Source organism: Ursus arctos, unplaced genomic scaffold (assembly GCF_023065955.2).
Source record: "Ursus arctos isolate Adak ecotype North America unplaced genomic scaffold, UrsArc2.0 scaffold_3, whole genome shotgun sequence".
NCBI classification, from domain to species: domain Eukaryota; kingdom Metazoa; phylum Chordata; class Mammalia; order Carnivora; family Ursidae; genus Ursus; species Ursus arctos.
The window spans coordinates 51,169,540-51,184,911 of NW_026622985.1; the positions used below are offsets into that span (position 1 = coordinate 51,169,540).

Below are 15,372 nucleotides of genomic sequence, written 5' to 3' on the forward strand. Positions count from 1 at the left end.
TGGTGCGCGTACAGAAGCAATTATAGGGCAGAGGTTCTCAAAGTGTGGTCTGGAGACTTCTGGGAACCCTCAAGACACGTTCAGGGATTCCACCAGGCTGAACGTATTCTCTTAATAATTCTAAAACGTTATTTACCCTTCTTGTTGTTATTCTATCATGAGTGTACATTGGTATTTTCCAGAGCCTACAGACATGATGAGGCAACCGAGAGAATACAGGAGCAGATATGAGAATCTAGCTGCTTCTAGTAAGCCAGACATTAAAGAAATTCACAAAGATGTAAGCAATGCCACTCTTTTCACAAAATTCTGTTTGTTCTGGAAAACAGTTCTTTTTCATAAAACCTATCACTTATATTAATGTATAATCAGCTTATTATTAAATGAATTAATATTTTTAAAATTTTGCTGTTGTAAGTTTTAGTGTAGTAAGTATCTATAGATATAACCCATATAAACAAAAGCTCTTAGGGGGGTCCTCAATAATTTAAGAATATAATGCGATCCTAAGACCAAAAACCTTGAGGGCTGCTATTATGGAGCATGGTCAGAAGAGGATTTATCTTTAATATTAAGAAAGGAGGAAGATGCGAACAGGTTAGAAGGTTTTCTTCTTGGCCCACTTCCCAAGTACTAACACCACTTGAGCTAACACCACTTTTATCCTGACACAGAGCTAGTAATTTCCTCAAAGGTAGCTACTGTAGGGACACAGATGCTGAAATGAGAAGACCCATGCTATGGAACTGGATGGGCCTGAATTCAAACCTGGATTTTTCTATCTCCTAGTCATGTGGCCTTAAATTACTTGGCCTCTCTGAGTGTCTATGTTCTGTGCTGTGTAATACTTAAAAGTCCCAGGTTGTTGAGAAGATTAGACAAGACACATGTGCAGAATCTAACCCAATGCAATGCCCCTTAAACTGTAGCTCTCTGTGTGGCCAGAGCTGCCATTACTCAGTCCCCAGGGAACCCCAGGGAGACTGCATGACCTGATAAACAAACGAAGGTCTAGGTAGGATTTTCCCTAACTTTCCCCACATAGTTCCTGTCGAGGAAAACTCCACAGCTTGAAACAAGTCATTCCTGAAGCACCTTCTTCACTGCCAAACATCAAAATGTAACTTCCTCATCCTCTGAATACAGGGGTGGGATAGCAGAATAAGCACTGAACGTGGACTTAAAAAACCCAGGTCATGTTCCACATTGATTGATTGATGGATGGATGGATGGACTGACTGATTGGCTAGCTCTGTGAACTTAGGTAAGCACTTCACCTCTTTGAGCCTGTTTCCTCGCCTATAAAAAGGGATAATAAAACCAATTATAACGTATATAATTATAACAATCTGTGGGGTGGTTATAAAGGCTAAAGTAAACAATGCTTATGAAAACACCTCACAAATTGTAAAAATGTATTTGTTGTCATTAATAAATCCCATCTACTCTATGTTCAAAATATTGGTCTAGCCTAAAAAATTCCACAATGAATATTTAATCAAAATTATCTCCACACACATACATTTATTGGATGTTAACATGAAATTTGCACTAATTTTTACAAGCACACAAATGCTGTGAATGTGTTCTGGGCAATCCCCCAAATTCGTTTTTCTAGTCTAAAGCTTTATGTCAAACCCAGATAAAGAGAAACTCTAAGGCACATCAATCTTTATTTCTAAATAAACCTATTTAAAAGAGGTAATATTGATAAGAGCAGCAACAAAGAACTTTCTTAAAAAGTTAAAAATGTGGCACTCATCTGATTCTCTCCTTATGACCTGATCCTTTGGGAAGGAAAGGACAGCTCTGAGACACTGAAGAGGTGATAATTCGTAACTGCTATTAGCCGAGCTGCTGACTACATCTGAACAGGTGCTCTTTTATGTCTATTGATTTATAAGTAGGAAAAGCTGTTAGTCATAAAGTTTCTGTTTACTCCTGGTGAAATGTTAAAACCTGAGTTTCAGGGCTGAGAGAACTGATTCCATTTTCCAGTCCAATCAAGACCAGCCAGTTTTGGTCACAGTCCACTGGGGTATCTGCATATTTGTTACTCTTGACTCCTCTTTAGCTGTGCAGTTCCTAAGGATTGATGTCAGTCCTTGTGAATATCGTGTAAATTTCCCATTCCTTATTGTCTTGTTCTCTGCACAGTGGGCATTACCTGGAACTGTAATTTTACAATTCCAGATTAAAACTGATAATGTTTCACTTTACAAATAGGTAGATTTGAAACATTCTCTTAGATACCATTCACAATGGTAACAACAAAATTTCATATTTACTTACAGGGGACAATCAAAGAATTGGTAAGCCTTCATGTTTGGAGAGTTTTCATAGTTTATCCCAGGCTATATGAACAAGGTGATTTTTAGGGGTGCCTGGGTGGCTCAGTTGGTTAAGCAGCTGCCTCTGGCTCAGGTCATGATCCCAGGGTCCTAGGATTGAGTCTTGCATGGGGCTCCCAGCTTCTCCCTCTCCCTCTGCCGCTCCCCCTGCTTGTTCTCTCTCTCTCTGTCAAATAAACAAATAAATAAAATATATTTTTTTTAAAAAGGTGATTTTTTAGATCTCTATTTATGATGTAGACATTAGAAGAGATGATGAAATGAAGTCAAGAGTCCATGAAATCATAGGAAAGATTTGGAAGCACTGGGTGTTCTATCTTAATAACTCACTTCTTCTCAGCTTTCCTTATAGTGTCTAATTCAGGAATCCTAGATGAGCACCACTGTAGTATGAGGGTCTCTGTGGGGAGGCTGGCTGGATTCAAATCCTCCCACTGCCTTTACCAGTCCAAAGAAGTTCCACAGGCCACATCTTTGGCCCTAGTTTTCCCTTTTGTAAAATGAAGATACTCATAGGACCTGCCTCATTAGATTTGTGTGGGGAAATAAGTGAGTTATTTTGTGTCAAGTACTTAGACTGGAGATGGGGCAGTCAGGAGGACAGATGTATTGGAGATTATCCGTATTATTCTTTTCCATCAGGGGTCCGTGGGCTTTACAACAGCTGGGAACCTCCTGAAATTACATGAAAAATGTCTGTGCACCTTTCTGATGAAGAGACAAAGGCTTCATCAGATTTTCCAAGAAGGTAATCTAATAACGGCATCTCTAAAACCTACAGCATTTGGACTGGGGTCTACCTTCTTAGACGTGAGTGTGTACAGACAGGCCAGAAACAAAGATAGATGTAAGCTGCCCGTATACACCAAGGCGTTAACTATGAATTCAACTACAATCAAAAGGAGTGCTCCTTCTCTTAGTGAACACCTAAGTAGTACAAATCGACGCTCCCCACCCCCACCCCCCCAAACATACAAACCTGAAAATGAACAAAGGTTAACACTCCATGCGGGCGTGTGTGACGTGGACCATTAGCTGCTGGCACAGAGATTTTTGGAGGGATTGGAGGCAGTTTGGGAAGGGGCAAAACAAATGGAAATCCATCACATCTGTTGATGCTAGAATCCTAAAAATACACTGAAGTGACAATCATCACAGGATCAGATATGAGAGGTAAATGTGAGAGGAGAAAATGCCAAGAGAAGGCATTTGCAGGAGGCAACTTTATTTTCTGTTCCGGTTTTGCATTTGTCTTGCTAAGGCAGCACAGATCCTCCATGAGAAGAAAAAGACAGATGGGATGACAGAATTTTGTGGCTGTGTTTTCTGGAGCATTTACTGGAGAATTTACGACTCCTCATAGTTACTGTTAGATATGTATTTAGAATAATTTTCTGCCATGACAACAGGTAATCCTCATAAAATTTCAATCTCCAACAAGAGGGCAGGGATGTTGCTTTCCTAGCTTTTCTGCCTTTCGGTTTGCATATTAATAACCTTGAAGAGCTACTCGGTATTCTAAATAATTGAAGCTGCCTTGCTTGAAATCTACTTTATTATTGTTGGTTTTAAAATGATGAATTCTTTCTTCTCTCTGGAAAATTTTGACAACTTCCTGGAAAGGGTCTTACTGCTTCAAGATCACATCTTTGGTTCATTTAGATATTTCTAGAAACAAAATAGAGATGATGCTGGTTTTGCCTTAAGAAATATATCAACACTTGAGGTATTTTCCACGTCCAGGAATCAGATCATCAATATTTATAAAATGCCAATCCTGTGCTCAGCACCATGCTAGCAACACATATCGCTGGTGGCATCCATTTCCTTAAAGAGCTCAGAAACTAACTGGGAAAGTTCAAACAATCCCATTTGAAAAAAGAGAAAATTACTCGATAGTCACCAAGCCTCACTGTGTTCTGCCTTAGAGATGGAAGGATGAATCAGAAAGGGTTCACGCCCTCTGGAGCAGGGGAATTCTTACTAGGAATTGTTTTGGGGGTAAGAGCTTATATGACTTCCAGAACTTCAAAGGAGGAGGACACAAATGAGAGTTGGCTTGGTGAAGACGTCACAGCTAAGGTACACTGTGAGGGAGAAGGATTTAGACGGACAAGTAATGGGAAGGAGTGAATGAGGGACATAGAAATGACAAGCGCTGCATGATGCACTGTGCCAGGGGCTGTCATTCAGGTCACAATCAATGTGAACAATGCCCTTGGGCATGAAAGTGTCCGACTTGTACAACCAGACCCATTGGCCCTGAAATGATCACGGCTTGTTCACGGTAAGTGGATAAAGCAAAGCATGTTGAGTAGTGAAACATGAGCGTATGCTGGGATGTGTGGGACGGGCTGAATTACGAAGGGTAGGGACTCAGGCAGAGGACACTGGATGATGCCTGGCAAGCCATAGGGAGCATGGCAGGTTTCTGAGTTGGGGAGGGATGTTCTAGAAGCATGTTTTGGGACAGTTAACCAAGAAACAGGAGGCAGAGTTGCCTGGAATATAGAGAATTAGGATCAGATAGGTCAGCTTAGAGGCGTCACAGGGACACTGGGTGAGACCAACAGTCTAGCAGGAAGGCAGAGGAAAGGAGTTGGACATATTGAAAGAAAACCGAACAAGACTGATGTGGGGGATGGGAGGTGAGAGCGAAGCTTCGGGCCAAGAGGACACCTGCTTTTGATGAGCTGCCAAATGCTGTTTTGGTGCCCAGTGTCCTTCTCTAGAATCAGATAATGTCAACTCTTCAATCTAATAAACTCACTTCCCATTACTAAAATAAAACAAGAAACAAAAACAAAATATTTTTATCTTCCAGGAAGTACATTCTGGGAAACGAAACAAGGGATTTTGCGCATCGTAGTTCATTGCTAACGCTGTTTGCATCAGGGCCAAGCTAATACCCCAACAGGTTGCTAGGAGAAATTATCTTACAGAACATGTTTAAACTAAAGACAGGATTAAGGCTCTCGTCATTTTACAGAATGACCTACTTCAAAGGAAGTCCATTTAAATGAAATGGGTGGATTTATACAAGTTAGTAGGTTTACCCAGAGCCTATTTGAAATCTTCTCTTTATTTAATACTTCCATCAACTCATAGGGGAGGCTTTTCTAGATAATTAGAAGGAAAATAATAGAGTACCCCACACTTTTATTATTTCCTTTTTACTGGTGGAGGAGCAGAAGGTGAATAAGTTGGCTGAGATGCGTGGAGTGAGTCAATCACAGCCCTTTAAACCGTGGTTCTGGCCTGCAGTCCTGTGCCAGAGACCACGTAGCCCTGACGGCTGCCTCAGCACTGAGACGGTGGACCTGAATGTTCTGATAAGTCCCTAAAGCCAGAAGTGCTTCCTAGGATTTATGCACGAGTACAGAAAATGCACCAAAGATGCAACATAAAAACAGCTTCAGTGACGAAACATTTCCCAAAGTGGCAAAGACGAGTGATCTCACCGTGGAACACCTGAGAAGGTTAAGCGCATAATCGGGTAAGGCTTCGCAAAGGCACTCACAAGCAGCCTTACCTCAGAGCCATCCTTAGTCCAAAACGATGGGGTTTGGGTACAAACACTTTGCAGAAGGTTAAGGGAGCCCAGCATCCCACGCGTTACTTAACGTGCAGTTTTCTTAGGATTGTCCAGAGCAGTTGCTGCAAAGACCTGAGCCTCTGCAAGTACAAGAGAACAACCTTAGGGTTGGTGGTCCCTATTGGAAGCTGCACTGCCCACCCAGGGCAGCTTGTATTGTTCATAAGAAGTTTGCTTCTGTCATAGTCTCCAGGACTTCTGTTTAGAATCACCCCCCCCCCCCACCGCGGGCAAACCAAACTTCACAGCAGTCACTGCAGCCACCCAGAAGGAAATACGCAGCTCAGTTACAAGACAACCTATTAAAATCACACAACGCTAATGCAAGTATACCTACCAAACACACAGATATGATGCAAGAGCACAAGCCAATAAAAGCCAATAAGCATTGAAAGGATTGGGCTTTGTGTTTATGGAAGAAAAAACGCAGAGTGGTTGATTTCAGGCAAAGGCATTTACACCAGGCAGGACTGCCGAGCTCCCCTTGCCGCAAGGAGAGGCTCTGAGACATCACCAGTGGTTGGGCTACTTACCCTGTAAAGAACCCAATGCAGTGTGTCAGCTCATTACATTAGAAACCACAGCAGCATCTTCGAATGTGGACGTTTCATATGCACACACAGCTGGCCAGAAAGCAGGTTATCTTAGTTTTGGTTCCCCCAGAATCACACCCTGGAATAAGAATTCTAGGGCATGTAACTTACTTGGGAGATGCTTTCAAGTGAAGAATGAAGTAAAAGAATGGAGAACTTCAACAGGGAGAGGAAGGGAGTCAAGGAAAGGTACATTATTAAGAAAGATTAAGGGAGTTAATCCTACTGGAGAACCCGGGCAGCCAATGCAGTTACTGGACTTATCCCATTTAAGGGTGAGGGAGCTGGGGTATTTATACTCCAATTCCCATCAGTCACTGGGCATCAATTCTCTGGCACTTCTAGTCCCCTGAACACTGACAGAGCAGGTTTCAGGCACCAAAATAAATCCTCCACACACAGAGATGTGATGCAGGCACGTTAAAGTCTGGCTGGTGTGTGTTGCAGGGAGCAAGCCTGAGGGAACATAGGTAGGGGATGGATAGGATCTGCCACAGAGGTCTTGCTCAGAAAATCCCTCCGTATTAGGCCAGCAGACAGTTTTTAGGCAAACATGCTCTTCTTCCCAAAGTACACCCCCCCCGACACATATTTCAAGCAGATGCCCATTTCCTATATTCTGAAGTTGCATAGCTGGAAAGAGGCAAAGGTCCAAAGAAGGAAGCGTGTAATAGTTTGCTAAGGTTGTCATAACAAAGTGTCACAGACTGAGTGGCTAACACAACAGAAATTTATTTTCTCACAGACCTGGAGGCTAGAAGTCCAAGATCAAGGCATCAGCTGGCTTGGCTCCTCCTGAGGCCTCTCTCCTTGGCTTGTAGATGGCCATTTTCTCCCTGTGTCTTCAGACGATCCTTTCCCTGTGTAAGTGCATCCCCGGTGTCCCTTTGCATGTCCAAATTTCCTCTTCTTACAGGCAGATTGGATCAGGGCCCACCCATGTGATCTCACTTAACCTTAATTATTTTTTCAAAGGCTCTATCTCCAGACACAATCACATTCTGAAGTCTTGGAGGCTAGGCTTGATGTCAGGAATTTTAGGGGGGAAAACCTCAGCCCGGAACAGAGAGTAACTGACACATTTTTCATTGAGATCTGTGTATATTTCTGTTAAGAAGGAAAACAGCATTAACTACGTTCAAGCAAACAATTACAGTTGACAGAAGTATATGTGGGACTCGAAGTTCTGTCTTAAGTTGGAAGAGACCTTTTACAAGTTCGTCTAGATCTCCACCCATGAGGTGTAGACCATTTGCAATGGTCCCCCTGATGTTTAATAAATCCTGGCTTTATTATATTAAATCCCACGAGCAATCTGTGAAACTTCGGAAAACAACGAGAACGGACCTCTATTGAGTGCCTCTTTGCAGCAGGGGCTCTGTTAAGCCATCTACACCTCTTTCTTGATTCCTGTGGGGATAGGTAATGATTGCCATTTAGCAAATGAGAAAACAGGCTTAAGGAGGCAAACTCACTATATATTTTTTTTCTTTATTAAAGCAACAGAACCTACCTCCTAGCTAAGAATACAAAGACAAGCTTCACCTGCTGCAATTTTTATATTTACTTCAGTAAATATTTGAAAGGTAAACCTTTAATCACTGAGCTCAGGCCTGGCGGAAGGTGAGAAGGGGTGGGGGAATCAGTCAGCCTGTGTGCCAGCCCCAAGAGGACGAGCAACAGAAAGATGGGAGAAACGTTCTAGGTGAGAGAGAGCGAGCAGAGAGAGTGGGCACCCAGTGCAGTGCAGGGCACAGCCTCATGAGAGCTCAGGCCAAGAGGACACAGGAACGCCTAAGGGCACAGCTGAAACTGAGCCGAAGAAATTGCAGTACGGAGCCCTGAAATGGGCGGGCTCACCTACTCTTTCTCCATTCTTCTGCAGCAGGAGCTCAGAGAGTTGAGCAGAAAACTAGAGCCAGAATCCAGGTGCACGTCCACACAGAAGGTCAAGACTGGAGCACAAGCACGTTCACGCGACATTCTGTGTGGCGGGAGGCCTTGTGGCCGAGGGGGAGGATGGCAGCCCGCGACCTCAGCTTGAGCGGCAGGTGTCTGCTGCTGGCAGGCAGAGCACCTTTATAAAATTAAGGGCCAACTTTTTAAAAATGGGAGATTTCTATTGAACCCCAGCTTTTTGGCTGCTCTGGACAAATCAAAAGACCTGGGCACCCTGGCCTGCACACGTGCCCGAGAGCGGCCTCTCTTTCCCCAGCTTGCGCTCTCTCCCTCTGTCCGCAGCCCTGTCACTCCCTGTGGTTTTGCTCCGGCTGACCGCATTCCTCTCCGTTGCCTGCCTGCCAGGCCCCTGTAGCAGCTGCGGCCGCCACTTGGCTGAGTATCATGGTGATTCAGAGGACCAAGCAAGTCCACGGGATTCGTGTTTGAATCTTGGTGCTGCTGTTTTACTAGTGTGTGATCTGCGTCTCTATACATCAGCTTCTTCATCGGCTGCACTGCTGTAACAGCGTGCTCGAGTGGACAGCAACCACTTACTGTGCGTAGTGCGCTTAGCACAGCACCTGACCCTTAGAAAGCTCGAGATAGAGGTCAGCTCTTATTGCCACTGTGGTTGCAGGGTTTTGTCAGTGTGTGAGTTTGTCTTCGGATAACTACCTCCATAGAGTAAAACGCTAATGTCTGGGGCATACGTCGGATGATTATTTTTGCACTGTTCCAAAAGCAGTTCCCTCAGCCTGGCCATTTTTTGAACGGGTGTCATTGTTCAAAAAAGGCACCAGGAAAATAGTCTAGAAAAATGCTACATTTGCCAAAGGATCAGTGACATCTTTCTAGTAGATCAGGCACAAACATTTTTCTTTAAAAAAAGAAAAAAATCAATTGTGATTGTACTAAGGATTTATGCCATACCCATAGTCAACAAACAAAACTCTAAGAGATTAGGTTATAGACATCAAAATGCCCCTTCATGATAACACTTTAGACAAGATTAAAGACAGGAAAAAGGTATAACACTTCTACAATTTACATACATGAATTACATATAAATTCATAATTATTCCTCAGCTAATAATAACCCGAGTTTACATTCCTTGAATAGACAGGGATTGATTGTGTGATAAGGGGAGGAGGGTGATAAGGTACAAGGTGCCAAATGAACTCACAAGGCATTTCCGGTTTGCACTGGATAAATCCTGCATGAGATGATGGAGACTGGTCTCCCCTGAGAAGTTGCATCACCGAAAAGCGGCCAGGCCCAGGAAGGTACTTCCTCTATTCCTTTCTCTACTGTGGTGTAGAGGCTGAAACAGGGGCCAGACTCCCTGATTTCAAACTCTACCCAAGAGCAAGTCACTTAATCAAACCTCAGTTTCCCGACTAAGAAACGTATTCAATTAATGTCTCTCACATGGGGCTGTTATGAGCATAAATATACACAAAGGATACAGGCATATGACATATGCAACCGCTCAATCATGTTAGCCAATTATAAACTAAAGGTCTATCACCCCTTTAAACAAAATGTCCAGAGTGTTCATGTTCACCAGAAATGGAAGGCATTGTTTCTCTGTTGAGTTCACTGTCACCTTTGTGCCTAGAAAGGAGAAGACACACTAGTTTTTCCTCCTCCAAGGAAGTACAGATTTGTGAAGGTGAAGAGGTTACATAGATTGTGGGTTTAGTGGGTCCAGATGCAGGAAAAACAGTGGAAAAAAAAAAAAAGGAATGGCAGAGTTGAAGCAATGGCCAACAATGGGTGATTTGGGCAGAGGGTGCCAGGAAGACAGGACGCTCAGTGACTGTGTTCGTTCTCCCTCTATCCCAGCACGACACTGGAAATGCAGAAATAGTTGTTCTTGGGCACCCAGGGCTCCGAGGGGGTGAGCGAAGATGAACATTTTTTGCCTCGTTTTGAATGATTGAGGTAAGACTTATTTATAGGGAAGTATGCGATGAGATGAGCGTTTCCACACTCATCCAACAGTACACTTTCCAATCAGCTGCGCTAACCGCGTGGAGGGCATTTTCCCAGGACTCAGAGAAAAATTAACATGATGTTTTGCCTTCACAAACAACTTCAATATTTCAATGTTCTGGATTTATACCAGGCACGGGAATAACAGGCCCATGGAGACTTTGACTATTAATTCCCCCCTCCTAAGTCAGCTTGGAGAGCTCCCTCCCTGTCACAGGCAGGATGTACGGCCCTGGAGTGAAATCCTGACAGGCCCCCAGCAGACCAGCATTCTTAGCTGATGAAGCTCCTCACCTCTCTCCTGACCCATGGACTCTTGGGCAAATCTGCGGGTGAATTTTATGACTGACACTAATTTATACAGGCTTAAAGGGGGCCTTTGCTGCCTTCCAGCCTCTCCTCGGGAGAGTAAAGCATAGGAGCTGTAGCAAGAGAGTAAAGACTTGAGTAAAATGTAGGGGAGGGGCGCCTGGGGAAATCTAACTTGGAACAAATGGATTGTCGTGGTCAAGCGCACTGTCACCGGGCTGAATTAAGATGTCAGCGCATCGGTGTACGGGCTGTCCTTCCAGTGCCTGGGACACAGCTGGGGACACAGTCATGAAAGAGAACTTCAGATGCTTGCTGGACAAGACAGTGTAGGGGCCTCAGGAGACAATAATTGGCAGCTAGAAGCAAGTGGGCCAGGGTGGAGGTGAAGAGCAGGCCAGCCTGATTTTGTTTGCCTTTTCCTGCCCATATCTGAAATAGCACGGAAGATTATCGTGCCTGAATTAACAGCGCTTAATTGGCCTATTCATCTGGAAGTGATCATTTTGAGGGCTTTATAACTTGTGTCCTACGTTGCCTTAACATGAGACGCAGGCACGGGCTTCGCTATCGCCTAGCGTGCCTCTTGCCCAGCATGGGGGCTCATGGAGGGGGTAGCCCTAGGACTTAAGCCAGGATGTCTGAGAAAGGTGGAGGAAAGCCCTTTTTACAGTTCTACCGGGAGACATAGACCGTAAATTCATGCCACTTGCTGCAAACTCAAAGCTCTCGAGCATTTGCATTTGCTTATGAAACATGGTCTTGACTTGATCAAATGAAAAACGATGTGAACCGTGCCCAGGGGTTATTTATCCCAACAGCGAAGCTCAGAGAGGCTGAGATTCTATTATCATGGATGCCCCAGTAGACCTCAGGCTCTTCTTCTCTGAATTTAAATAAGCCTGGTGCCTTTGCATTTGTCCTCACAGGTCATATTTTCAAATGACAGAATTATCTTGGAGGCTCTACTCTGGGCCCTCTGTCAGAGGGGAGGTGATACCAAGTGAGGAGGTCCAGCTCCCTAAACCAAGGGTCAGCAAACCACAGCCCATGGACCACATCCAGCCCGCCTCTTTGTTTTTTAATCAGGTTTTACCAGAACTCAGCCGTGCTCATTCATTACGGATCATCTAGGGCTGTTTTCACACGACAACAAGGAAGTTGAGTACTTGCAGCAGAGACCGCGTGGCCTGCACAGCCTACAGGATTTTCCGTTCGGGTCTCTATAGAAGAAGTTTGCTGACTCCTGCCCTGCGGTATGGCCCCTTTTCCAGACCTCACTGGCATGCTTGGTATAGGGCAAGATGGAGGAGGAAGCATGACCTAAGGTCCCCTTCCCCCTCCCTGTGCCCGGAGACCTCCCTTTTCACATATCTCCTCAATCCTGCTACAGGAATCATGAGGTTTTTTCTTGTTATCTTTGACCCTCAGGTTTACAGAGGTCAATGAATTCTTTAGTCTATGGAACATCCTTGGTCTATGCCAGGTCCTTGCTTTTTTTCTTTTATTTCATTTAACCCCTTCCTCTTCAACCCCCCATTCTTTCTTCCCGAGGTATGTCACTCTGAAGTGTTTGATATGCGTGTACCCTTATAAAATGCGTAATGTCATTGTTTGCGTGTTTGTGTTTTTAATGCATGTGAATGATAGCATTCTGTAAATCTTGTTTCACTTCATTCTTTTTCACTGAAAACCATTTTCATTCAACACCATGTATTTAAGATTCATCTATGGCTCTTACATACATCTAGTAATGTTTCTAATTACGTCTCAAAGCTTTTGGGGGAAAAGGACAATAGGTTCTTTTCTCAAACGTAGGGAACCACGGTGTATGAGTTCTTCATAAAAGTTGAGACATAGTAGCTCCCCAGAGAAGATACAATTTTTACAAGAAGCTTGCCACACATACAACACAATAGGATTGGTATTAATCAGTAGGATCCCTGAATTCTTTAAAAACCTTGGTGTCAAATGTAGTTTTAAGGTAGTATTTCTGATAAGCATTCAGCATATTCTCTACTAATCACTCCCCCCCCCATATCCATATAAGCTAATTTATGGCCACTTATTTCCAAATATACATTGTCTGTATTGGGTTCTGAATGAAGGCAACCAAGGTTTGGGTTTTCTCAGAAGACAGAAATTCAGGTAGACCTATCCCTGAAGAGGCGAGAAAGAGCTAGAACATGTTAGTCCCCTGACAGCTGCTTGATCAGCTCCACTACACCCCAACTGTTAGAAAAACCTACCAGGACCTTAGTTCGTGCTTGCATTCCCCCATCATGTACTGTCAGGAGAGTATGTCTGGCTCACAAGCCTTCCCAACCCTCAGGCTCCCCAGCCTCCCAGCAGGTAGGGGATTGAGGAGCAGAGAATCTCTGCAATTTGCCAGGTAAATGCTATTCAATGTTTTCCATTAGACTCAAGGGAGGAGTATTCAACTTGAACCTATCATTATTCCCACAAAATATTGTAAATAGTTTCTTTGCCAAAGCTTTTAATCTCAGGTATCATGTGCATTCATACTTTTATGTTGCTTTTGACATTGTCAAAAAAAAAAAAAAAGAACTATGTCTTTTGACATTTGATACTTTTCCAATTTGAGAGTAGGCAAGAAAAGGGAGACTAAAACTAGGAATTTGCATGTACATTTATAGTAATGTTTGAATTATAATGATGTTAATGTTATCAGGCTCCTAATAGAGTTCCAGAAAGCTTTTGTGGAATACCTAATGGACCATTCAAATTACTACTATTTGCCCACCTCCCAATTTTAGGACATCCCTACTTTGCATTTAGGGCAGTATCTTGAGAAGCAGCAATGGTGAATTAAAATAGGGACGGATCTACTGCAGGACGTGAAGAAGTGATCTGTTTCACTGGCCGAGAGAGGGGAGTCTCTATGGAGGATGGTGGCAAGGGATGCAGCACAAACACGACCATCTCCTAACTTGTCCCAATGGGGTCCTGACCACGCCAACGGCAATTCTGGTAATTAAAGAAGGGTTCTTGATTGACCATAACTCACTGCTTGTGTACCCAATCAATACCTCCTTCAACTCAATTTCCTAAACTTGTAAATGGAATGGAGGATCTGTAGCTCAGCTCATGGTTGATTTTTTTTTATCTGAACAATGTTCCCCCACTAAAAAGTGTACACACATGCACACACACACACACCCACACACACACACACATCAGGCTTTTCAGAATAAAATAACTCAGGCCAAGTCTCTGCCTTTCTATTTCTTTATGGATCTGATTCTATCTATACACACCTCAGCATTGCAGATCGATAAATAATCTTTCCCAACTGCAATTAACAAAGGTCAAAAAAAACCTCTCTGAGGTTTAATCTGGGAAGAGCTCTACTTCTAGTTTATAGCCAAGGAGATTATACACATTAAACTGAAGTGCCCATCAGAATTAAAGGAAGAAATTCCATGAAAGGAAAAGTCTAGAATGCATCAATGAGGAAAATGTAAAAAATAAAATTATTTTAAAAGTATTTTTTAGGATAAATAGTTACAACAATGAAGATTTTCACACAGGAGATGACTATCTTATTAATCCTAACTAGGTATCTTTTTTCTTCTCCTTTTTAACCTTGAGATTGAAGAGGCTGGTTCAATCCCATGTAGCATCCAAGCACTTTTTAAACACTTCAGCAGTCAGTTATCAGTGCTTCTGCTCAGCTGTTTCTCTGCTAAGAAGGCTTCCTTTTTTCTGCCTCTATCCCCAACACAGCTTAAACTTCTGTGACAGTGCCTAACGATCTTCGTTCCACTATTTGTCATCTTCCCACCCACATTCAGAAGACACAAAATGTCAACTGTCACTTCTTTTGTTAAGAAAACCAAAAAAAAATTATAACTTCTCCTGTCATCTGGGCCTAATGAACAACAAATTTTTTAAAACGTAAATGATGGGCACAAGGGAAATACCAAGTAGCATTTATGAACAAACTACACATAGAATATGCTAAATTTTATAATTAAAAAATACACAGAACTATAATTATCTCAAAATAACAACTTTAAAGTCCTAACGTATGAGTCAGAACTTTCATGAAGTTAAAGATATGAATATATAAGCTCAACATTTTTCACATCTGCTTTTAAAAATGTATTTACTGAATTCATGATATCTATACATTAACAGGTTTTCTAAAGGAAATAATAAGCCACACTACTTCCCCATTATCTGACACTTTTAGATTTTGAGCTGCAAAGAGTCTCTAAAATTTTCAAGACTGTATTATATTCCATAAGATTGGGCTCGATTGGGAAGCCATATGAGAGAGAATAAAACATTTCTGTTTGTGCCCATTGACACTGCTCAGGATATAAGCCACTAGGCTGTCCTGTTGTCTTTCTTTATCCCTCCACATTCTGCCTTGTTTACACCCTGAGCCCTAGGTTTTCCTGTCATTATGGAACTCTGTGCAGAAAAATAAAATCTACGTCTGAAGTTCATGGTCAGAAGATGGTTAGGATAATGCTTGGAGTACGGTTTGGAGGAAAAGTTTCTTTAGCATTGACTGCTTCAAAGGAAATACTTTTTTTTTTTAAGATTTTTTTATTTTTA

At 42.8% G+C, this 15,372-nt stretch overlaps 1 protein-coding gene across 2 annotated transcripts in view; it reads right to left on the reverse strand.

Moving 5' to 3' along the window:
* RAPGEF5 (Rap guanine nucleotide exchange factor 5) overlaps positions 1–6,217 on the reverse strand; it is a 235,100-nt gene extending 228,883 nt beyond the window's left edge. The window contains exon 1 of one of the 2 annotated variants that reach the window (XM_057304209.1): positions 5,884–6,217. In XM_057304209.1, coding sequence (XP_057160192.1) covers positions 5,884–5,958 — 75 coding nt within the window. In that variant the 5' untranslated portion in view covers positions 5,959–6,217. The remainder of the gene's footprint in view (positions 1–5,883) is intronic. The other variant, XM_057304210.1, reaches the window with a different exon arrangement.
* Between the last annotated feature and the right edge of the window lie 9,155 nt (positions 6,218–15,372).